This window comes from Dermacentor albipictus, chromosome 6 (assembly GCF_038994185.2).
Source record: "Dermacentor albipictus isolate Rhodes 1998 colony chromosome 6, USDA_Dalb.pri_finalv2, whole genome shotgun sequence".
Taxonomy (NCBI): domain Eukaryota; kingdom Metazoa; phylum Arthropoda; class Arachnida; order Ixodida; family Ixodidae; genus Dermacentor; species Dermacentor albipictus.
Genome location: NC_091826.1, coordinates 29,596,373 through 29,620,000, shown reverse-complemented (window position 1 = coordinate 29,620,000; position 23,628 = coordinate 29,596,373). Strand labels below are relative to the sequence as shown.

At 46.5% G+C, this 23,628-nt stretch overlaps 2 protein-coding genes across 3 annotated transcripts in view; one reads left to right on the top strand and one right to left on the bottom strand.

Moving 5' to 3' along the window:
- The window catches only part of LOC135905109 (GILT-like protein 1), a 213,445-nt gene that overhangs the window by 83,583 nt on the left and 106,234 nt on the right, over positions 1–23,628 (bottom strand). The window lies entirely within an intron of this gene.
- TrpA1 (Transient receptor potential cation channel A1) overlaps positions 1–23,628 on the top strand; it is a 143,620-nt gene that overhangs the window by 37,228 nt on the left and 82,764 nt on the right. For both annotated transcript variants that reach the window (XM_065436093.1, XM_065436092.1), the window contains exons 2-3: positions 8,279–8,435; positions 21,829–22,004. In XM_065436093.1, the coding sequence (XP_065292165.1) occupies positions 8,279–8,435; positions 21,829–22,004 (333 nt within the window). The remainder of the gene's footprint in view (positions 1–8,278; positions 8,436–21,828; positions 22,005–23,628) is intronic.

Below are 23,628 nucleotides of genomic sequence, written 5' to 3'. Positions count from 1 at the left end.
TGAACTCTGGTCTCCAGGATCGCAACGGAGTACGCCCGTGTGACTTCGTAGGTCATGGCAAAACCTTTCACTGTGATCCAGGGCCTGTGTTCAGAGAAACGTCTTACGCTAGGGGAAGAAGACGAAGTGCCTTTCAGGCAGAACGCCGAGTCTTCCAGCTCTACTTATTTTGTGGATTTTTTAGACTTTGCCAGTGAACTGCTATTTCCTCCTTGACTGCGATGGAGATGGAGTCTCACGCGCGTCCGCCGGAGTCGGCAGTGCCCGCGGCGGCTGCCTCCAGGAAGCGCAACGGCACCGAGAGCGACACTGACAGCGACGACACCATGCAGTACTATGTCAGCGGTGAAGATTCTAGTGACGAAGCCTTCGAGCTGGTGCGGAGCCGTAAAGCAAAACGAAGGTTTCTCAGCGTATCCTCGAATTCGAGTGAGTCCACCGTGAGATCTTCGCGGAATACCGAGGAGCTCACCATCCTGTTCACGCCAGTTCTCGCTACAGACAACCTGAGACGCCTCAACAGGCAAGCCGTGTCTTCACATCTAGAGGCACTGGTTCCGAATGAAATCAAAGACATCAGAGTGAATACCCGTAAGAACGTCCTAGCGATTGACGTAGAACACGCGGCTGGGTTGGATTCTTTGCGCAATGTCACGGAACTTGACGGGATGAAAGTCCGCCCTCATATTCCGTTGGGCAAACAAATCAGTAGTGGCGTAATTTACGATGTTGATGAGACCATCGTCGACTCCGATCTGTCAATCTTAATCAAGCCAGCTACGGAAAACACCATCATCACAAACGCATTTCGTCTCGGCAAGTCGCGGTGTGTCAAAATCATATTTAAAGGCGAATCCCTACCTTCGCATGTAAAAGTGGGTCATTTCCGACACGCAGTTCGCCCCTTCATACCAAAACCACTGCAGTGCTGGAAGTGCATGAAGTTTGGGCATGTGAGTAGTGTGTGCAAGAACACTACCGTCTGTTCTCGATGCACTGGGCCCCACACCACCAACACGTGCGAAGCCAGTGTGCTGAAGTGCAAAAACTGCAGCGGCCCTCACGATGCCTCCTCGAAGGAATGCCCTTTTATTCGCAAGGAAATGGCAATATTGAAGAAAATGGTTAGAGACCACTCGTCTCACCGAGAAGCAGCTATATCTATTCGTGATCGCGTCGCCGACGTCGATCACGAACCTCCAAAGCCTCTGCAGAGCGCCAGCCACCTGCACTGCCACCCACTCTTCCGCCCAGACCCAACGCAGTCGGATCAAAGGACAAAGGTGCAACCACCAGCCCTGCTGCTGACGCGTGGCCTGCACTCCCGAGGCTACATGCTGCTACTGAGCGAAATCAAACTTCTACGGCAAGGGACACTTCGACTGTTCCTGATAAACTGACGGACCAAGATCAACAAATTGTTGGCATGATCAGCTCTCTGGTGAGTGCTATTCGTGTTCTTCTGGACAAGATGCAGACACCAACAGCTCGAAGTGCGTTGCAAGTGCTGGATGCCATCAATCCGGTTCTAGCGAGCCTTCAGAAGTCCAGTGCTTGAGAACTTCTACAGCAGAACCATGGCTCATCGACAGCAACAGCGATCGTTCCGGGATGATGTCAGAAGTGCCTCCATATTCCAATGGAATGCGAGAGGCCTAAGGTCACGTATTTCGGATTTTCGACAGTTCGTGTTTGACTACCACTTTCCTATACTGGTGATCTGTGAACCGAACTTATCAGCTTCCATAAGACTATCAGGATATGAACCTTTTGTTTCAACAACGTGTGTCCGTAGTAGTAAGGTTCTGGTTTACATTCGCAAGGACCTAACGTATTTTTCGCAACCCGTAGCGCCACACGACGGTAACCAATACGTCTGTGTTAGTGTGAAAAAGAAGAGACTGTCTTTTACTATTATTGGCGTCTACCTATCCCCAACAAGTCAGTTTGACAGCAAAAGACTAGAAGATATTATGGCTACTACTCCCGGTCCTTGGATAATAACTGGGGACTTCAACGCTCACCACCATATATGGGGAAGCTCCAGGATAAATTCGAGGGGCAGGTCACTAATATCCTTTGCATCAGGCCACAACCTGTGTCTTCTAAATGACGGAAGTCCGACATTTCTGCGAGGAACAACGTACAGTAGCTGCCTTGACTTGACTTTGGTGTCACGTTGCCTGACTTCGAGCGTGCAGTGGTTCACTGATATTGAAACCCATGGAAGTGATCACATTCCGACCTATGTGAGAATCAATGGTCTAGACGCCACATTACCGGACGTATCTCGCCAAATCGATTGGTCAATCTTTCAAGATCGAGTAGAAGACATCTGCAAGAAACATATCGCACGCAGATTAGAAGATATAATTGCAGACGCAATGCAAGATTGCACGCGTTGCTTCACACATTCGAAAAAGCGTACAGAGAATGACATTGAATTGGAAAGGCTTCGTACAATACGTCGCCGTGCTGAAAGGAGGTACAGGCGCACAAAGTCAATTCTTGACCTCAGAGAAGCTCGGCGAATGCAAAAGAAGATAAGACGCCGAATGGATACGCTAGCGGATCAAAGATGGAAATGCTTTTGCGTGTCACTAGACCCCCGGAAGCCATTGTCCCGTGTGTGGCGTACCTTACGGGGTCTTTGCTCAAGACCCCAGCAACGACACCCTTTTAACGCCCTTGCTCTCTATCAAAACCGCCGTGAGATAGACGTTGCAGAGGAATTTTGCGCGCAAATCACCGGCTGCACAGTTTTAGTCCCTGCGATGGCTTTAAGCGACATCCCCGGTCCACGAGATACCAGTATGGAGGCTCCCTTCTCTATGGAAGAGTTAGAAGCTGCTATGGCGCTCTGTAGGTGTTCGTCTTCTCCAGGGCCCGATGGCATAACATATACTGCTTTGCGCCAACTAGGCCGAGAAGCACGAAGAGAACTCCTCAGCATTTTTAATAGTTCATGGCAAGATGGTGTCGTCCCACAGGAGTGGAAACGCAGCCGCCTGGTACCGCTACTAAAAGCAGGAAAGTCGCCGCTCGAACTGGCATCGTATCGGCCTATAGCACTTGCTAGCTGCGTCGGGAAACTCATGGAACGCATGATCCTCATGCGTCTCGAATGGTACCTAGAACACCACAACATTTACCCTGATTCTATGGCGGGATTTCGACGAGCCCGTTCATCGATTGACAGTGTCATCGATTTAGTGTCATCTGTAGAACAGCAAAAATCATGGAAACGATTATCAGTAGCGCTCTTTCTGGACGTGAAAGGCGCTTACGACAACGTTTCCCATCAACCCATTCTAGACGCACTTTTGACAATTGAACTAGGAGGGCGAGTATATCGATGGATCAGAAACTACTTGACACAAAGGTCCTTGTTCGTACGTACGGACGATGGTCCAGCTACCGACCACTACATATGCCGAGGAGTTCCCCAAGGTGGGGTTCTAAGCCCTATTCTTTTCAACCTCGTGCTTCTTGGGCTGGCCGAATCCCTACCGGAAACAGTGAGTGTCTCAATCTACGCCGACGACATCTGCATCTGGTCATCAGCGGTCACTCGTCTGCAGGTTCGCGCAAGGCTGCAGAAAGCAGCAACACAGTCATCTCACTATCTTCACACACAAGGCCTTACCATCTCAACAGAAAAATGTGCGTTAGTCGCTTTTACACGAAAACCAATGTCTCGTTATCCAGTATGCATTAATGGCCAGCCTATCTCCTACAAGAGAAATCATCGGTTTTTGGGTGTCATTGTGGACCGGGACCTCTCTCGGAGCCCTTACGTTGCCCATTTGAAGAAGAAGCTCACATCTATTGTTCATGTCTTCAAGTTTATCGCCGGGAAAACATGGGGATCGTCAGTGGGCTCCATGCTGCAGTTATATCGAGCACTTTTTATCGGATTGCTACGTTACAGTTCTCCCGTGCTTGCTAAAACATGCAAGTCAAATCTTCGAGAACTACAGAGCGTGCAAGCACAGGCACTACGTGTTTGCCTAGGACTTCCGCGGAGCGCCTCAACAGCAGGAACCATTATAATGGCTCGAGACCATCCGATCACGACTTACATTAGCGTCGACACGCTTAGGACCCATGTTCGTCATGTTTCACGCATACAATCAAGCTCTCTTGCCTGCCTGCCAGAACGACGACCGCAGGCGTCCTTCTCCAACGAGGTCAGCATCCATCGTGCCTGTCTACCATCGGGCTTCACACCCTCAGCACGTTCAACCTCAGCTTTGTGGTGTTTAGAACAACCCCAAGTGCGTCTCACGGTACCAGGAATAAGAAAGAAGACCGACCTGCCTACCTTGGCCCTGAAGCAAGCAGCTCTGGATTGTTTGAACACTTTCTACTTTGACCGAGTCCACATATATACGGATGGCTCTTCCACTCAGACCAGCTCCACCGGCGCAGTGGTTATACCATCACGCTCAATTAGCATCCAATACAAGATTTCTCACATGACAACATCGACCGGATCGGAGCTTGTTGCCCTCCGAGGTGCCGTTGATTACATTAACAACCAACCCGCTAATCGGTGGGCAATATTCTGCGATTCGAAGGCGGCCTTACAATGTCTTCTGTCATCTCTTCGTCGCGGGTCGTGTGAACAACTAGTGTCGGAGATACGAGAAATGCACCATTGTATGATAGCGAAAGGACACGACGTCGTGTTTCAGTGGCTGCCCGGCCATTGCGGTCTCTCGGGCAACGACCTCGCTGACGAAGCTGCTAGGAAAGCCCACGAAGGAGCAACCCTTGTTTCTGCACCTTTATCGCGGACCGACGCAGCCCAACACCTAAGCAAGGTAGCACACCGTATGACATTAGAGAAGTGGCACACACCTGAATTCACCCAAGAACGATTGCATTCCCTCGACCCCTCTATGCAACTGCGGCTGTTACCAGGACTTCAGCGAAATGAGGCAACAATGCTGTGCCGCTTACGCTTGGGCGTCGCATTCACCAATGCGTATACGTTTTTGATTGGAATGACTGATAGCGCCGACTGTAATGCCTGCGGTGCCGAGGAAACTATAGAACATCTACTGTGCTACTGCCCATCTTTTCAAAACGAAAGACATGACCTCTGCACAGCTCTCAATCAGCTAGACAGAACACCGTTCACCTTGAAGAAGATCTTGGGACCATGGCCTCGCATATCGCAGCTACAAAAGGCCACAAAAGCTCTGCTGCGATATTTGAAGGCTACTGGACTGAGTCAGCGTCTGTGATCCGGACTGAGTGATCGAACGATATCCTAAGTGTACTTGCTCTTCTTCTTTTAATCTTTCAGTCCCCTTTTCCCTTTCCCCAGTGTAGGGTAGCCAACCGGGCTCAGTCCTGGTTAACCTCCCTACCTTTCCTTTATCATTTGCTCTCTCTCTCTCTTACGCTAGGCTTGTTCGTAAAAGCAAATTTAAACCGATCCCAGTGCAGGATATATTATTAAAGATGACTTGCTAATGGGGAAGAGCACTTATGAACAAAAAGCTCTGCGAATCCGGTGTATCGTATGAAGCTTGACGATTTGGGGAGCGATTCGCGCTCGACCAGACTTTAAGATAGGTGGCGGCTTTGCCCGAATCTCGGAGGCTACAACAGGTAATGCTGTTGCGGATGTGCATAGTGTGGCACGCCGCAAAGTATAACTTGCTCTTGCAAAGATCGCCATGTATGCTTTGAGATCCTGGTACGGTCCCTGTAAATGAGTTCAAAGCCTGAGTTTGTTGATTCTTTTGTTCCTTCTTGAAACCCTCTGCGACGAGATTTGGTGAAGTGCGAAAAATAGACGCTGCACTGAAATGCTTCCAAGAGATGACAGACTAAGTTCAGAAAGGTATAGGAAGTTTTCGTTTAAACTTTCTTTACCCACCTGTGAACTGGGTTCAATTTTGAACACAACACAGCAAACACTTCTTTGGTAGCACAAGTGAAGTAACCTGAAGCTGACTCAACGCAAGATAAAGTGTCATGCGTCGCATTATCACAGTATGGCCAGCACGTGATATACCAATTTAATTTGCGTCATTGTCATTGTTTTCTAGGTACCACTCTCTTGCAGAAAAGCCTGCATTGGACACACTGGCCACCGCGCAAATGGGTACCTACTTCAGCACAACACATTTATTCAAACGCCTACCTCAAATATCTCAGCATATTGTAAGCAGTCTGGCAGCAAACCTTTCTTTAATGCAACTAACGTCATGATCATCAAGCACTAAGATGAAAAATCGATTGAACTAGCAGAAAATGACAACATACAGAGGCAGCATAATCGTATATCTGAAATGTCTATCTCATGATCAGAATGCGAGTCTCAGTTGCTTGCTGATGTATTCCATGAAGTCACCTGATGGCAGGTGCACGCAGGTAGTGTTTCCTATTTGTGTTTTGTTCTGAATTGTGATTTTTTCCTCAGTTTTAAACAGTGCTCGTTCCGTGTCCTTTTCTTCGGCGACGTCTGATGCGCTGATTTCAAGTATCAATCTAAGGTCAGGAAATATTTCATTCGTTGTCATGAAAACTGTAAACGTGCTTTTGTGCAAAACTTTCCATCTTTTTTGGACAGTTGCGAAAAAAAAAGACCAGTTGATGGAATTCCACCAACCAACTTTGACAGGCAGTAAGTAAATTGCAGAACTAATGCATTGATCAATGAAAGTTTAATTTACACCTTTTGTCAAAAATACCGATTTTAACCAGCGGCATGAAAAGTAAGTTTATTTACCGTCGTGACAACATTGCCTTACGGCTGTCATTTTCCTCATAATCAGGTGCTGCCATTTCGCTTCATGACGAGGTGCTACATTTAAATGACTGAGCTTTAGCTTTGACGCACCCATTTCCGTACTGCCTCCCGATGCCAGTTCTTGCTGCGTCACTGCCTTGTCCCCCTATTCTCAGATAAATTGTCTCTTCTATGCTCCATGGTACTTCTATGCTTTGTTTCGTACTTAGCATGCTGATTTGCGGAAACTACGCAAGTAGTTAGGTCATCAAAATGTATCACCCCTCGCATTTCTAAGTCACGTCTTGCGGTCACACGCCGTCGTGCAAAGCCCAAGGAGCTGGAGTGGGAGGCCCCCCAGATTTTTGTCAGTAGAAACGGAGTCAGAACTAGCTGAGTCATCACGTCCAAGAAAGGGCCGTGACAGCTCGAGTCCTTTCACAGCTCGATTTATTTTGTTCAGTTATTGCAAACGCTAGACTAATTGAAAAAAAAAACTCATGGTTTCTGCATAAAGCATTGCCTTTGGGTGCACACCGATATCACTAAGTACCATCAAATTTGCCAAGGCGTTCAGACTTCGTTCTCAAGCCAGTGACAGAAAGAAAGACGTAGAACAATACATGTGCAGCGAAATTAATCAGCTTAAACCTGCGCGAATCGGGAAGAAAGAGGTTTTTCGTATTCTCCACTATTCACTAACATCTTCGCCTGCCTGTGGTAAGATGGCGGTGGTCCGGCTTCACTTTTGAGACATCATCTCTCCTGCAGCAACATTTTTGAACCTTCTTGGCCCAAAGATGTGAGCCGCATCGAGCCAGCACTCGAGGGTACCGCATAGGGCTGCGAATGAAAAACCCGAAAAGGAAAACAACGAAAAGAAAAACGATCGGAAACAACGTAATAACAACCGTATTACAGGGTTTGTTCATTTTTAGGAGTTTAAACTTCTTTCAAGTAATACTGAGGCTAAGTAAGGAACAGTTTCACAAAATTCCTTGCATAAAACACGCACCAATTTCTTGTTCCGAACGCGGCCACTGCAAGAAGCCTAGCTAGCCGCCGCAGCGTTGTTCGCTATGGATGAAACGGAGTTTCGTGTTCTTGAAAGCGCATAAATTATATTTGATTGAACTACCGGGAAACAGCGCTTACAGCAAATGAAGGGTGACTGCCTTGTTCTCGTCATTTACATTGTTCTGTTCGTTAGGCAGTTTTACCGACTCGTCCAAGTCGCCATCCTCTCAGCGCGCGTCCCGAGCTATGCGAGGCGACGCTAGAGCAAATATTTCGTTTAGCACTGCAAACAACGAGCCTTCTTTTTATCTAGAAGCCAGGACTTGTAAGAGAGAGAGAGAGAGAAACAAAAAGCAGTAAGGTGCTCCTGCGCATAGTCTGTTTCATTTCTCCATCGAGTTCTTCATTTCCCGAGCCGGAACGGTTGATGAAATTACGACAATTCAGTTATCTCTCCCTACGAGCTTATACTCATCCTGCTTCGACGTCCTTTTTCTCGACCCCGAACCGCAGGCGGCCGAGAAAGGAAACCTACGGGAGTTCGAACGCCTCTTCACGGCCGACGAGAAGCGACTCCAGTTCCGCGACAGCCGAGGTCGGGCAGCCGTGCACCACGCCGCGGCCCACAACCGGGTCAACATCCTCGACTTCATCCTGAAGCACGATGGCGGTGAGTGCCCTCTTGTGGCCCCTGAGAGATAACGCGCTTGGGTTGTGTCAGGTTAACGTATCCCCTGTAGACCACCAGAGAGAGTAGAATTCAGGAAGGCAGGGATGTTAACCAGTCAGTAGTCTGGTTGGCTGCCCTACGCTGGGGGATGGGAGAAGGGGAAGAGAAAGATGGGAGAGAGAAGGTGTAGGTACGTGCACGACAGCACTTCAGTTAAGGTCGCTCGAGCAAACCAGAAGTTCTGAGAAAACACAAAAGTGCCTTCACTGCCTTCTGAGCCGAGGATCGGTCGGGACGGTGCTATCATGTGGTCTGTTCACTCAGAGGACGATCATCTAGTTTCCTCAATGTGTTGGACAAAGACTTTCTTTGTGCTTGAAACTGAGGACAATGGCACAATAAGTGGTCAATGTTCTCGTCGCATCCGCAAACATCACATGCAGGAGTATCAGCTATTCCAATTAGTGCTGAGTAGGCATTCGTGAAGGCAACTCCAAGCCATAACCGACACAGAAGAGACGCTTCACGTCGGTGTAGACCCGCTGGTGTAGACCACCAGAGTTTCTCCGCCAAGAACTGACAGACTATACTCTGGCGCTAGCGCCCACTGCGTGTCGGAATGTGAAGGACTCAAAGACAACCCGGCGGGAAATGTACTGGCGTAAGGAGATGACATCGTCTGAGGACTGTGTCTGACCCTGGGCTAACTGTCTAAAGGTACTCAACTCGCTGTGGAGTTCTAGCATGCAAAGCTGCCATAGCGACTCTATATTAGCGCCATTCGTTTTATCGACTACCCCAAAATACATCGCTTAGATGAATTATTACCTCTTTCTCCTCTCCCTACGTTAGCTGCAAGTTGCCGAATAAGCTACCAAAGAAATGGTGAGAAGTACGTAGATTTGCCTAAACTTCTACCTTCTAGCTTCAAGCGATTTCGTGACACTGGGAAGTTATAATTTTTCAAACAAGTTATTAACCTACAAATGCAGCAATTTGCAATGATTACGCGAGTGTTGAGAGTCTAATTGCCCTGCTTTGTTTATAAACCACGAATACCTATGAAATTTACAAAGATAAAGCCTTATGAAACACCTCAGAAGTACATGTGAAGCCACTGGCACGCAGAATAGACAAATCAGTGTACTAATCATCATTCCCATCATGGCTGAACGATCACAATGCAGGAGTTTCATCTAGTAATCGCTGTAGTAAAACTTATGAGATACAAAGGGTAAGCTATATTTTTCCGCCAGCGACGAGAGCGCCAATCTCTCCTCTAGCGGAGGGATTGGCGTCCTCTCTCGTCGGAGCGTTGTCTCGCGTGCTGCTGGTGTTCCGTAAGCACGAGGGCTTGTGCATTTTACTGAATTATAGGCGCATTTTCAAGATCAATGTTATAGACGATCTTGTTACTGTTCTGTAAAACACATTCGGGGTTCGTTATGGTGCCTCCATACGAACGTTCTTCTCCGCCATAAACGAGAGGTGCGGCAGACTTTTGGAGAAATCAGCAGGCACTTATTTTGATAACATGGAAGAAAGACACGTTGCTGAAATACCAACCGAATTTTTAATGACGTTCGAAGAGTGTATACGAGGATTTATGCCAAAAAAATACTAGCACACAAAAGGAAGCTAACGTACATATAGACTCCCTGATGTCCAAAATAAGCCTATGCTAACTTCCAAGAAATTATGAGCCAACTATAGCTCAGCTGAGAACCATTGAGCAGCAGACACTCGCCTCGGTGTTCCCGCCGCCAAAAACCAGTTCCGCGTCGAACAGTGCCTAGAAACCGAATTGGAGTCTGCACGTTGCTGTTGCCTAAGCAGCGCATGTGTTGCCGTTCCAAACACAGCAGGAGTTCCATGAGCAAGATAGAAAGCAGGCAGCCTCTGTGTAAACAAACCATCGAGGGAGTGCCGACGTGACTGCCAACGTTGAACGCCTCTGTTTATGAAGGCCCCTTAATTTTATGAGCAAAGCATGAAGACAATGTTCGTCATCGAACTAAGTTGGTATTCAAAGGCATTGCGGTACAAAGTAGTGCAGTTAGTATCACCGATGTGTGCAACTTTATTCGAGAGACGCATAAGAGAGCTTTATCTTGGCTTAGCCGTACTTTCCATTGCCCCGTGCCAATGAACTGAGTGTTGGTGGGGACGAGCGACACGTTAAGCTCATACGAAAAGGGTCTCTATTTTCAAGGTGTGTATGCTGAAGTATCATGGCATTGTGGTACAAAATGTGGTCACGCGAATCACGTTTTTTTTTTGTGTGTGTGCAACTGAGAGACATATGAGAATGTTTTAGCTCGATATTGCCCCATTGCCACTTCCGCATCACCATAGTCTCAAGTAGGTGCCAGAAACAAACAGCGCGATGAGCGACACAGTAAGGTGGAGGCGTACGTCGGGAAAGCGTGCTGAAGCCTCTCTGCGCGTGACGGTTCAAAGTGGGACTGTCCACGCAACAGCGGCGTAAAACTAGATCACCGCATTAGATAGTTTTAACTTGACGTAGCCACACTACGGTAGCCGCGTTACTGTAGTGCCGAAGAGGTGGCAGATACCAACAACACGAGCAGCAAAGCGTGAAGCGAGTTTTCGTAATCGAACTACGCTAAAGTCTCGGCTCGTTGCGGGGCAATTCAGGATAATGCCCATGGTCGACGTATGCGACCAAACAAAAATAAGAGAGTTTTAGCTTGGCGTAGTTTTACAGGCCTGCGCCTGGTCGACAGGCGCAGGCCTTTTGTATATAGCGATTCAAAGTCGGCCGTTAAGGCCTTTGAGAAGGGCTCGGTGGCTAAGGTTGCTCTTAAAATTACGCAGACATGTGAAATCTCTCAACACTACTTATGTTGGTTGCCTGCTTACCTTGGGATGATCGAGGGAGCCCCTCCGAATCTCAATGAGTCCGCTCATGAGGCAGCGCGAGATCTTACCCTCCGCTCTGCCCCGTGCAACGGCGTGGCGGTACTCCCCGAGAACAGAGTCTCCCCTTCCACATACAATGAAATCACGAGGTATTGCCTTCTTAATCGCGGGGTTTACAGTTTGCCGCATCCTAAACTAAACAGGGCTCAGGCACTTACATTACGCTTACTACAGACTGGTACTTATCTTTGCCCACGGAGACTGAACATGTTTTATCCGGAGACGTATACGGAGCCTTATTGCCAAGATTGTGGTGCTTTAGCCACGCTCGAACACATGCTCTGGTCTTGCGAAAGAATTGAATACTCGGCGATATAGGACGCGCCCAGGTGGGAGGCTGCACTCTGCAGCCCGGACCTGGATGAACAATTCTGGGCTGTCCAGCAGGCTTACGACGTGGGCGCGAGTCTTGGCCTTCCGGCCCCGACGTGGGAGCGGCCCGCTTAGTGGTTAATTATCACTACTTGCAGGACCAAATAAAGTTTTCCTTCCTTCCTTCCTAGTTTTATCGCCGCTTCTGCCTTATAACTATGCTGACATACAGCAGAACCTGTCAAAGCGACGAAAAACAAAACACAAAGAAGACGTTCGTCTTGAGATTATGCTGAAATATCGATGCGCGGTTGCACAAAGCAGGACAATATACCCTACAGTTAACTAAAGCTGGCAGGTACGTTAGAGAGTTTCAGAATGGCGTAGCCGTGTTTGCATTTGCTGCATTACCATCATACCAAGAGCGAGCAGGGACCGACAAAGGTGTGAGCAGCACACCAGCTTATTGCACTTGCGGTGTAGTGCGGCAATCCACACCTCCATTGTAAGCACATGAGATGTGCATTAGAGAGTTTTTGCTTGACGTAGCTGCACTTCCGCTGCTGCGCTACCGTCGTGTCGACAGTTGGCGGGCAAAGACAGTGCAGTGAAGGAACATTCTTCGCTCAAAGTGGGGTGAGGTCTCATGTACGCAGCAGTACAAGAGAGCACCACTGATATGCGTAACGCACCACCGATATGCGTATATACGGTAAGTCTTGCGGTAACGTCTTGCAACAAACAGCGTTCTGACTGCGTTCGTAGTGCACGCGATGGCGTTGCTTGCATTGTTAATCTCATTCCGCGTACGTTCCACTTAGAAAGTCCAGCATTTTTGCGAATATTTTCAACTTAATTACTTAACGGAATTTTTGCGGAGCGACATTAAGAATGCTGCAGTGGCAAGAAGCTCTGCTGAAGGAAGGATGAGCACGCAATCAAAGACATTTGTTTCCCGCAGATTGAAACTTAGTGAAATATTTTTTTGCAAATATGTTTCAAATAAATTGCGGCACTTCTGCGGCAGGATACTAAGAAGTACTCATTATAACGCTTGCATGCTTTCGGGACAGCCACATACTGAAGTTTTCCGCATAGTTTCACCAGTGAATAGAACTGTCACTTTTATTCGTGTATTGTTTAATGTATTTTTTCCTTTTCAACCTTTCACAATAACCTTTGGATCTCCTTCGCCTTTCATGCACAGAGTACAGTATCTATCTATCTATCTATCTATCTATCTATCTATCTATCTATCTATCTATCTATCTATCTATCTATCTATCTATCTATCTATCTATCTATCTATCTATCTATCTATCTATCTATCTATCTATCTATCTATCTATCTATCTATCTATCTATCTATCTATCTATCTATCTATCTATCTATCTATCTATCTATCTATCTATCTCTCCATGGAGCAAACCAGCGTGGATTCAGCAGCTACATTTCACCGGAAGACTACTTCATTTATGCAAGCAATGCCACGTCACGAGCGTATGGGGTCATTGTGAGTGGCGCCACTGCACTTAGATTGTGTCGGTGCTCCAAAACTGCTCGTTTGATGAAGCGCCTTGGCGTACTTAAAAATGCGGCGGTTGAAGTCGGGCGACGGCCCTAGACTTGAGGGCACGAAGAGCGTAAACATTAGAGCTTCTAGTTTCTTTATTTGTCCCTCTGCCTTTTTACGCTTCATTTCATTTTTTTCTTTTGCTCAATGCAGAGCGCTATCTTCAAGGACAACCCACTGGCCACTGTCCGTCAGCAGCGAATATTAAAGAGCCGCTGACTTCGCGGCCTTTTCACTCCAGCCTCTCTTATTCAATCTCTTGTGGTTCCCTAAATGCCACCCGATATGCTTTTCTTTTCGTATATTTAGGAACTCGCAAGGTACTCGAGACTATACATACATATATATATATATATATATATATATATATATATATATATATATATATATATATATATATATATATATATATATATATATAGTCATATAATGAGAAGCCAACAAACACTGACACCAAGTACAACATAGGGGAAATTGCATGTGCTTAATAAATTAAATAAAGTAATGATAAATTAATGGAAATTAAAGTGGATGAAAAAACAACTTGCCGCAGGTGGGAACCGAACCCACAACCTTCGCATGTCGCGTGCGATGCTCTACCAATTGAGCTACCGCGGCGGCGTTTCCCCATCCACTTTTTGGGGTATTTATGTGTACTAGTAGAACCCTGGGAGTGTTAGCCAGCGCCCCCACTCACAAGCCTTGGCGGCGGACGTGGAACGTCTTTTTTTGCCGCAGGCGTCACGAGAACGTGATCTTTTCGGGTGAAGGAAACTGGTCAATAAACCCACATATGCTACCTGAAGGCATCAATGTTGCCGGATTCGAGACCCTCGTTATGTGGGTTTATTGACCAGCATATGTGGGTTTATTGACCAGTTTCCTTCACCCGAAAAGATCACGTTCTCGTGACGCCTGCGGCAAAAAAAGACGTTCCACGTCCGCCGCCAAGGCTTGTGAGTGGGGGCGCTGGCTAACACTCCCAGGGTTCTACTAGTACACATAAATACCCCAAAAAGTGGATGGGGAAACGCCGCCGCGGTAGCTCAATTGGTAGAGCATCGCACGCGACATGCGAAGGTTGTGGGTTCGGTTCCCACCTGCGGCAAGTTGTTTTTTCATCCACTTTAATTTCCATTAATTTATCATTACTTTATTTAATTTATTAAGCACATGCAATTTCCCCTATGTTGTACTTGGTGTCAGTGTTTGTTGGCTTCTCATTAGATGACTAATAATTATCGGGTCCCTCGGTTAACTCCCTTTCTTCTCGTTTATTACATAACGAGGGTCTCGAATCCGGCAACATTGATGCCTTCAGGTAGCATATGTGGGTTTATTGACCAGTTTCCTTCACCCGAAAAGATCACGTTCTCGTGACGCCTGCGGCAAAAAAAGACGTTCCACGTCCGCCGCCAAGGCTTGTGAGTGGGGGCGCTGGCTAACACTCCCAGGGTTCTACTAGTACACATAAATACCCCAAAAAGTGGATGGGGAAACGCCGCCGCGGTAGCTCAATTGGTAGAGCATCGCACGCGACATGCGAAGGTTGTGGGTTCGGTTCCCACCTGCGGCAAGTTGTTTTTTCATCCACTTTAATTTCCATTAATTTATCATTACTTTATTTAATTTATTAAGCACATGCAATTTCCCCTATGTTGTACTTGGTGTCAGTGTTTGTTGGCTTCTCATTATATGACTAATAATTATCGGGTCCCTCGGTTAACCCCCTTTCTTCTCGTTTATGTATATATATATATATATATATATATATATATATATATATATATATATGTATATATATATATATATATGTATATATATATTTTACAGAGATGCTCCCGGGCGTCCGAGCTTCACATGGCTGGCCCGTTTCTCGAGCACGTCCGAGTCTGGAGCTCAGACCGTAGGAAAGTGCATGAGGCTAAAACGCAGACACGACGATCGTCTCGATGGAAGGACGTGCTGTAATTTGTCGCAGTGTGCACTTTTTATGGCGTGGTCCTGATATAGCAGAAAGTTGCCGAGGAATAAAACAGCAACGTGAAAGCCTTTCGACAGGCTTGCAGAAAGGCTTTTCACTACATAATAGAACAGCATCGCGATATGGACACATAAGATTCACAAATATATATATATATATATAATCTTGAAGGCGTGCGTACGCACAAAAAGCATGCATTTCCAACCTCTCGGCCGGACCCCGGCTGAGATGTGTGTGTGGGTGGGTCGGTGTGCGTGTGCGTTTGTGTGGGTGCAAAGTGAAAAACTAAAACAATGCATTTTGGGCGATAAACTTAAATTCAATACAATGCTCCAGCAAAAGAAATACTGTTCAAAATAGCGTGCATTTCGGCAAATTTTATTTATCTCGAGGAAATTGTTAAGGAGCCTGATTCACGCAAGCATATTAAATGCTCACAAACTCACTGCTTACCACAATACGTACCAGATATAAGAACTATAAGGGTGGACTATCTCTATTTTCGTACCTGACGGCTGTAGTTTGGAACACCTTTCCGCATCAGATCACATCTTTCACATCCTTGCCTTAGTATAGGCAACTTATTAGTTTTCCCCTACATCGTATCTCCGACCTAACGGTAGCCACGCTATTGAACGAAAAAAAAAACGAATGTAAAGAGAGCAGTGTCAAGACAAAATTTGAAGACCTGAGGTATGCTGTTGTCAGAACGCTGACAAGCGAACATCGTTGGTCTTACAATTCTATCTGGCACTGTGTCCTTTAAACAATTTTTTTTGGGGGGGGCGGGGCAGAGAAGCAATGCTTTTTTAACCAGCTAGTTCCAGCATTGATAATGATTCAATGGAAGACAAACTACTAGCTGCACATTATGTCTCTTGCGCACAGGTTCATCACGAGACCCACGCCTGAATATTTCTCGTGTAATAAAATAAGGAAAGTCTGTGCTTATGTGTCCATTCAACAAGTGAACATGCGGCCTTCACCTGGGCCAACTGCATCGCGCGAAAGCCAGCTTTACAACTACAAAACCGGACAATTTTTTGTAGATAGCAATATTTAACATAAACAGCTTTTCTACAAGGAGGCACCAGGATAATGTTCAATTTTGGGCCAGGCGCCATGCCTTACCTTCTTCTCCCCTCCGTCTTCGTCTTCTTGCTCTCCATTTGCTTGAAAAGTCTGACGGCTCACCCAGTGAAGTATGTTATCTGTGATTGAATCCTTATGAGTCGATCCGGCACACTATAAATGAAGGACACGGGCACCAGCCTCCAAAGCGAGCAATAAGAGAGTTTTAGCTATGCTGGATGCGTGACACGTCATCGTGATACGTTAGGCCCACTGTGCATGTCTTATACCACTGGGTGCTGCCCAGGTTATCGTGATCAGGAAACGGCTTGGCTGCGCAAATACCAGCCCATGCACACCGGCCACTTTGACGTCAGTTCGCGCTTGCCGCTTCCTCGTTGTCGTGGAAGCAACAAGTAAGTGGTCAAATGAGCCATCGCTTATTTCCATATCTCGCTGAGGTCAAGGTATTAGCGATTTGTTGGTGTTAATAGTGAGATAAGCTGTCTGTTGAGACGCCGCCAGGCTTGCAGAAACGGCGTCGAGCAGGAAAAGTAATTTCATTTCCATTCCCAGATGGTGTCACGGAATTAGCGTTGTATGTTCGTTGGCGACGCGGAAAGCTTTAAAAGCTGAAATCTATATGGCATCAATAATTTTATTAAGCGCTGGCATGGTAGGAACAGCGCCATCTATTTTGACTGCCGATCGTAACTACTTTTCTTAATTAGTTGCTGACACGAAGAAAAATCAGGAGGTGTCGGCACCAACCGATGATGGCAGCTGCTTCCTTTTCACACAAGAAACATGAAAACGTATGACACGTTCCACACCAGCACAGAGGTAAAGAAAAGGCGCGTTATGAAACGGCACCAGATAAGTCTACAAAGCACGAACGTCGCTACGAAAAGAGAAATACAGCTTAAGGTGTTACGTAAAATTAAAGTTAGCGGCAGAAACACAAAGAACGTTGCCAATTTATGTTGCCGGGTATCATTCGAGTCAAGAAGGCATCGACGCGAAATCATTAAAGCAAGATTACCGGACGCGCCGTTCGATCTGTTCTACTCTAGGACAGTTTGCACAGAAGTGCCCAGAACGTCCTTGTATAAGCGAAAGCAAACGAGCCGCGAGAGTAGGGCCTCAATGTCATGCACGCACTCGCTCAAGCCATTTTGCTCTATTCGGGCCAATTTTCCAAAGACCTGTGTGTATGCGATTACATAAAGACCCCTTGTGATGTCATTCGAAGCGAGTTAAGCTTCGGCAAGCAAAGCATAGCCTCAGTAGGATGCTTTGGAAGCGCTTTCAAGTTCGAGCTGTACTTTTGATGTTGCTTTCCGTCAAGAGCACCAGAGGCGCACACCAGTAGTTTAGGCCGCAACATCTATTTCCTTTTTCTTAAAAATTGACTAGCCGCACTTATTAAGTCAGCTCGTTTCGTGTGAGTGTGAGGATGGTCTCTCTAAGCCCTAAAAGAATAGGCTGGGAGGGATTGAGAGGTCTGCGCCAAACTGTTGAAACCTGCGACAAAGTTCTTAAGCGAACTCTGCTGCGCTAAGCGCTGAGTCCTAGTAAATACGAGAGCTCTTTTTTTATTTTGCACTTGTAATAAAATAGAAAATAGAGAGATTATTGTTCAAATAATCAGTTTGCGGGGTTATGAGATAAGAAAGTTTCCTGGCAGTCAATGGGCCCGGATGACGTTCCCCAGGGTTAGCTGGAGATATCTGGGAGAAGTATTTGCCACGCAGAGCGCATCGGCTGGTGAAAATTAATATAACGACACCCAAAAGTACGACATGCTGAGGTATTTTTTTTCCCTTTTGCACTTGCGTTGTGCTCCGGTGCTTTTGTGCAGAACCACTGTTAGCACAGTGGAAAGTGGATAGTGCAGGATTAGGTTAGCCCGTAATAAATTTGCGCTATGTAATGTTTTACTCCTCTAAACTAAACAACAGAAAAGAGAAACTTTCCTAGATATTGCCTGAAGGTTCCCCGATAAAACGTGCTGTTTAGTTTTCCTCTAACTTATGACTTCAGTGACTACGGCGAGCGTAAGCATGTCGTCTGGAAAATAAAAATAGAGGAGTTCTTTAGAAGTGCAAAACGACCTGAAAAAATAAATTGACTAAGACAGCTTTGTTGCTCGAGCACTTGTAAAAGTTTAACAGGCACCGGAACTATGATAGACGCATACAGTTTATTGGTCATATAGTTAGGCTGAATGCAAACGTGTAGTCGGGCCCGTTATGACGATCCCTCTTCAAGCTTTGCTTTAAGACGAAGCACTCATTCTGTTCGTATGTTTTTAGCAAGAATCGTAAAAAAAGATGCAGCTGTGCTGACCTGCATAATCAAATCAACAATGAAGACTAATTTTGTGAATGCTCCAAAGTAAGTTTTCTTTTTCTTGTAGGGACGAATAAAGACTTGCCTACGGAACCCATGTACAACCAACTTTCTACAGGCGGGCTTTGTACTTATCCCATGGCCCATGCATTCGCGTGATTTCTTCACAGTAGTTGTTTGTTTGCGTTTCCTAACAAGTGAGCAAAAGACGGAGGAGCCATTCGTAGGCAAGGCACATCATCGTAATATACTGTCGCTGAATTACGGTGAAGAAACCAGCCGAAGTACCAAAAAATAAAGAAAGAAATACAAGACGATGCCTACCGCATGCATCCCTTCAGGAGAGACTCGAAAGAGAGTCTGAGAAAGCCCAAAATTGGATTCCCTTCCTCATCCAACGACGACGAGCACGTTCGAGGGATGAAAGAAGAGATTGTTGACGTCAAACTACTTCCGCATTCAGGAACGGCGCCGTAAAATAAGGAAAGAATAAGCCAAAGTCGCTCGGTCCATTTTGTTTTGCCTCCGCGCTGGGTTTCAGTCGTTTACGCCGCGGGATAAAATAAACCCGCGGATACAAGAGCAAAACACCAGAAAGAACACTCGGTCCGAGTCGCAGGGTCCAAACGACCTTATTTATATAGAGGGCGTGATGGAGGACTCGCTACGGGAATGAACATCGCGCACTCCGCGATTATTGAATTCGCCTTCCGTGTTTGTCGAATAGAGCCAGCATATGCGCCGATGTGGGTGCACGGCCATTTGGCCAAGCTGTTTCCGGCAAGGCTTATCTCTATGATCATCGGCGAGTTTTGAAAGGTATAGCAGCTAACGCGAAGAGTGGCTGTACATGATTTAAAGCAAACGTTCACTTAACTGAAACTGCGCTATTCTTGTTGTCGCGGTGGACTTATAATGGACTTAAAGTTTGCGAACGTTCGTCAACTCACAAACGTTTTCAGTGGAATTCTAGTTTCTTTTTTTTTACAAATTTACAGTATCTATCACGCCAAATCAACATGAATTGCTAATAATTGTGTTTACAGATTGAACCTGCGCGTTCTTTGAAAGGATAAATTCAAAAGTGTAAATGTAGTTTATCTCGGTTGGTTTAGCTAAATTAAATAGTATATATATTATTGAGATTCAATCGGGCACTAATAAATTCAATACGCTTAATTAGTAGCAAGCATCAGCATGCAGCAGTAATTTGCCAACGCCTTGATGTAGTTTGCTATTTCTTCTGAGCTACAACGGAAGAAAAGGAAGCTGGATTTAGTTTCTAGTAACGAAAAACTAAAAAAGGAAAAAGAAAAGAAACTGGTCATTGCTGGAACTGCTTTTCTTTATATCTTGTTTTACGATGTTGCGACACTTCATAAGGAATCTGCGGTACCGTTACTAAAATGTATTTGCCAAGAACTTTAGCCTGTTACTTAACTTCTACAACAGCGATTTGCCAGTGATAGATGTTCACGGTGCGACCGGGCAAGTAAGCGGTGAGTGACGTAGCGATTTATTGGCACGTACTTTCCACCCTGGCTGTACATACGAAGATGGATCGTATGAAGTGCTAGACGGGCACTCACATGTTATATATGATAGAGCAAGTGCCAACAAAAAAAAAAGAAGCAACACGTCACTATCGTTTATAGGAGTGTAACTAAGCCCCTGTCATCCATCATTCCCGCCTCTCTTGTCCTCGCATTAACTTGCCCAATCGTGACAAGCTAGTTGGACCGAATATAATGCTGAGTGAACGTTCGCTGATCACTTATGACATCTCGACACGCTTAGTGGACACAACCACTGGCTCTAACTATATACCGAGCTGGTAAAAGTACACCACTGTGGCCCGCTGACAAGTGCAACCACAACACACCATTTGTTTTAACTTGTGATCTCTTAGTTATATGCAGACGTACGTGCTTACGCAACGAATCGCGTCAATTTAGGGCTAGCTAATGCGCATTACTTTCGTTTCTACAGCCTGCAGTTCGCGTAACATCGGATTAATTTGGATAGTGCACCTATATCAGAGTTTTCGTACTGAAGTAGTACTTTACAGCAGGTTTAAAAATTTAGCTTGTCGGTACACGGAAACTTTTGGAGGAGTCTAGCTTTGACTGGACGTGCGCAAAATTATCCACAGTCTTAAGGAGGCAGCAGCTAGATACGCCGTCCCTGTGTTTTTTTTTTTTTTCCGCCACCAACAAACTAGCCCAATTGTGTCCTGTTACCACGAGTGCTAAGAGACAAGTGAATTTGAGCAAGTACGCAAAGCAATTTTTGCACAGTGCTGGAGGGGGTTGTCATGAGATACCTCTCAGGAACGGGAAGCCCAATGTGGTTGCCAAACGGGCCGATGTCCGAATTGCAGACTGAGGGAGGGAGGGAGGGAGCATTCCAACAACTTATAGAGATTGCATGGTGCAGCGCGCATTGTAACGCCTGCGCATGTGAGCCGTACATTTAGCGCGTGAACATTCTGGGCAGGAGCGGCATCAATACAGCGCGTGAATCCGTGGATGCACACTTTATCGGAAGGAATGGTCCCACGTACGCCAGTAACACCACTGTCCCGTAGTATTCGTCAGAGAGGCAGCTGCATGAGGCAAAACCCTGGCAATGCAGAATGCCGTCAGTGTCACGTCAGCTGTCTTGCGGAGGCGCGGACGCGAACATTGTGCTATGCTCTATTTCTTGCAGCATTAGTTCATTTGGTAGCTGGAGCTGCGGGCATGTGCGTGTTCTTCCTTATTCGAATGGCCAATCTAACACCCCCCCCCTCCACACACACGCACACACATACGAAAAGAAACAAAGAAAGAGCAATGTTTAGGAACCATCGTATCGTGTTTAAGCCGTTTTCTAGCGTTGTATTAGTGAGCGCTCAATTAGCACTTGTCCTGATCAGGTACCCAAAGGAAAGTGCGCCTCATCATGACGTACAAGTTCAGAGATCTAAACAACGTAGTCCAATGTGAGACAAGCTCTTACCGCCGCCCGACGCACAGTAGCTAGCAGACAAATGTCTCCGGAGCATGTGTTACGTGCAGTCTTGTACTCGCAATGGGCACTGCTCCCGTCACATAACTTTTTTTCTGGAACACGCTTTTTTTTTCATTCTCGGTCTCGTCCTCCCATTCTCGCGCAGACTTGACGATGCTGGACTACGAGGACAACACGCCCCTGCACGCCGCGTGCGAGCATGAGGCATGCGACGCCATCACCTTCCTCATCGAGAACGGAGCCGACACGAGCGTGCTCAACAAGAACGTCCAGAGCCCGCTGCACCTGAGCACGCAGCTGAACAAGGTCAAGTCGCTGCAGGTACGTCATGCACCCGCCGTGGTTGCTCAGTGGCTATGGTGTTAGGCTGCTGAGCACGAGGTCGCGGGATCGAATCCCGGCCACGGCGGCCGCATTTCCATGGGGGCGAAATGCGAAAACACCCGTGGGTACTTAGATTTAGGTGCACGTTAAAGAACCCCAGGTGGTCAAAATGTCCGGACTCTCCCACTACGGCGTGCCTCATAATCAGAAAGTGGTTTTGGCACGTAAAACCCCACATATTATTATTAGGTACGTCATGCGCTTCACTCTGTGACTGATTACAGGCGTGAAGTGACAGACATCCGCACGTACTCGCACCGATAGTACGTTCTTTCCTTTTCTCTTTACTTTCTTCCCTTAAACCCCTTCCCCTGTGCAGGGTAGCAAACCGGACGCGCGTCTGGGTGACCTCCGTACCTTTCCTTCCTTCCGTTTCATCCTCCTCCTCCTCTCTCTTCACTCTGTGGCGCATGGAACGCGCTGTTCACTCACTGGAAGCGCGGATTACGCCACCCCGTCAGGGCGATGGTCTTCGAACCATATAGACTATATCTATGGGAGTTCGGGCACTGGTCTGGCCTGACCGGCAAGTTGTGATCATGACCTCCTTTTTTTTTGCTTTTACGTAATGACGATAGGTTCATAGGTAAACAGAACTCATTCTGGAGGAATCTGGCAGAAATTATTGGGCGATTGCGAAGGCATAGCAGTGTACCCAAGACAGAGCAGTTTTACACAACGTTTCAAAGCACTAGCTGCCATGTGGGAGAAATGCGAAAAACTCGCGCGACATGCGAGTCTCAGGCGTTTCAAAAAGTGAGTTTGGCACCATAGAAGCATGAGTGCGGTTCTCTGCCCAATGTTGGGGATCGCCACTGTGCTTGTTAGTTTAATCTTTAAGCTAAAGCTTACTCCAATTTATCCGGACCATGAAACTAGGAACTTTACGTTGTGTAGTTGTCTAATAACACTTCGTAAAAATTGCGTAAATCACCGTAAAAATTGCGGAGTATGTACTTCGAAACGCTATGCCACAAACAGAGGTGATTTGAAGAATTGATAACAACATGACACATTCTAGAGAGGCACCTGAGAATATCAGTTTCATATTCTTAGAATTATTCGCATTACAGAAAATGACTACGCAACTACGCTATTCTCATTCAAATAGCAAAGTTACTATGTGTTTAGGCAGCGCTGATTTTTGATGGAGGTATACGACTGCAGCGCTTAAAGACACCGTTACTGTGCGCCGCAAGTTGCTCGTACAAGAAAAGAAACCACGTAGATTCTACGCGTCGCCGAAATGTATGTTAATGCGAAGCGTTCCCTGCGCAACCCACGCAATGATTTCAACGTTCTCGTTTGTAGGCACTTCACTTCCGCTGTGCGACTGATGCTACCCGAGGGAACGGACTAGGAAAACATCGGGAGAGATCCTATAAAGGCTTCGGAGCGAGAGAAAAAAAAAAACACTGCCTTCCTGCCATATAATAAAGTTAGTTTGGACAGTACGACGAATTAGTTAATGCGCTGCTTTTATAGGCGTGACCTTGCGTAGATAAAATTTTTGCAATCATTCTGCCTATAACATACCCGCATGCAAACAAGGCGCTGGCGA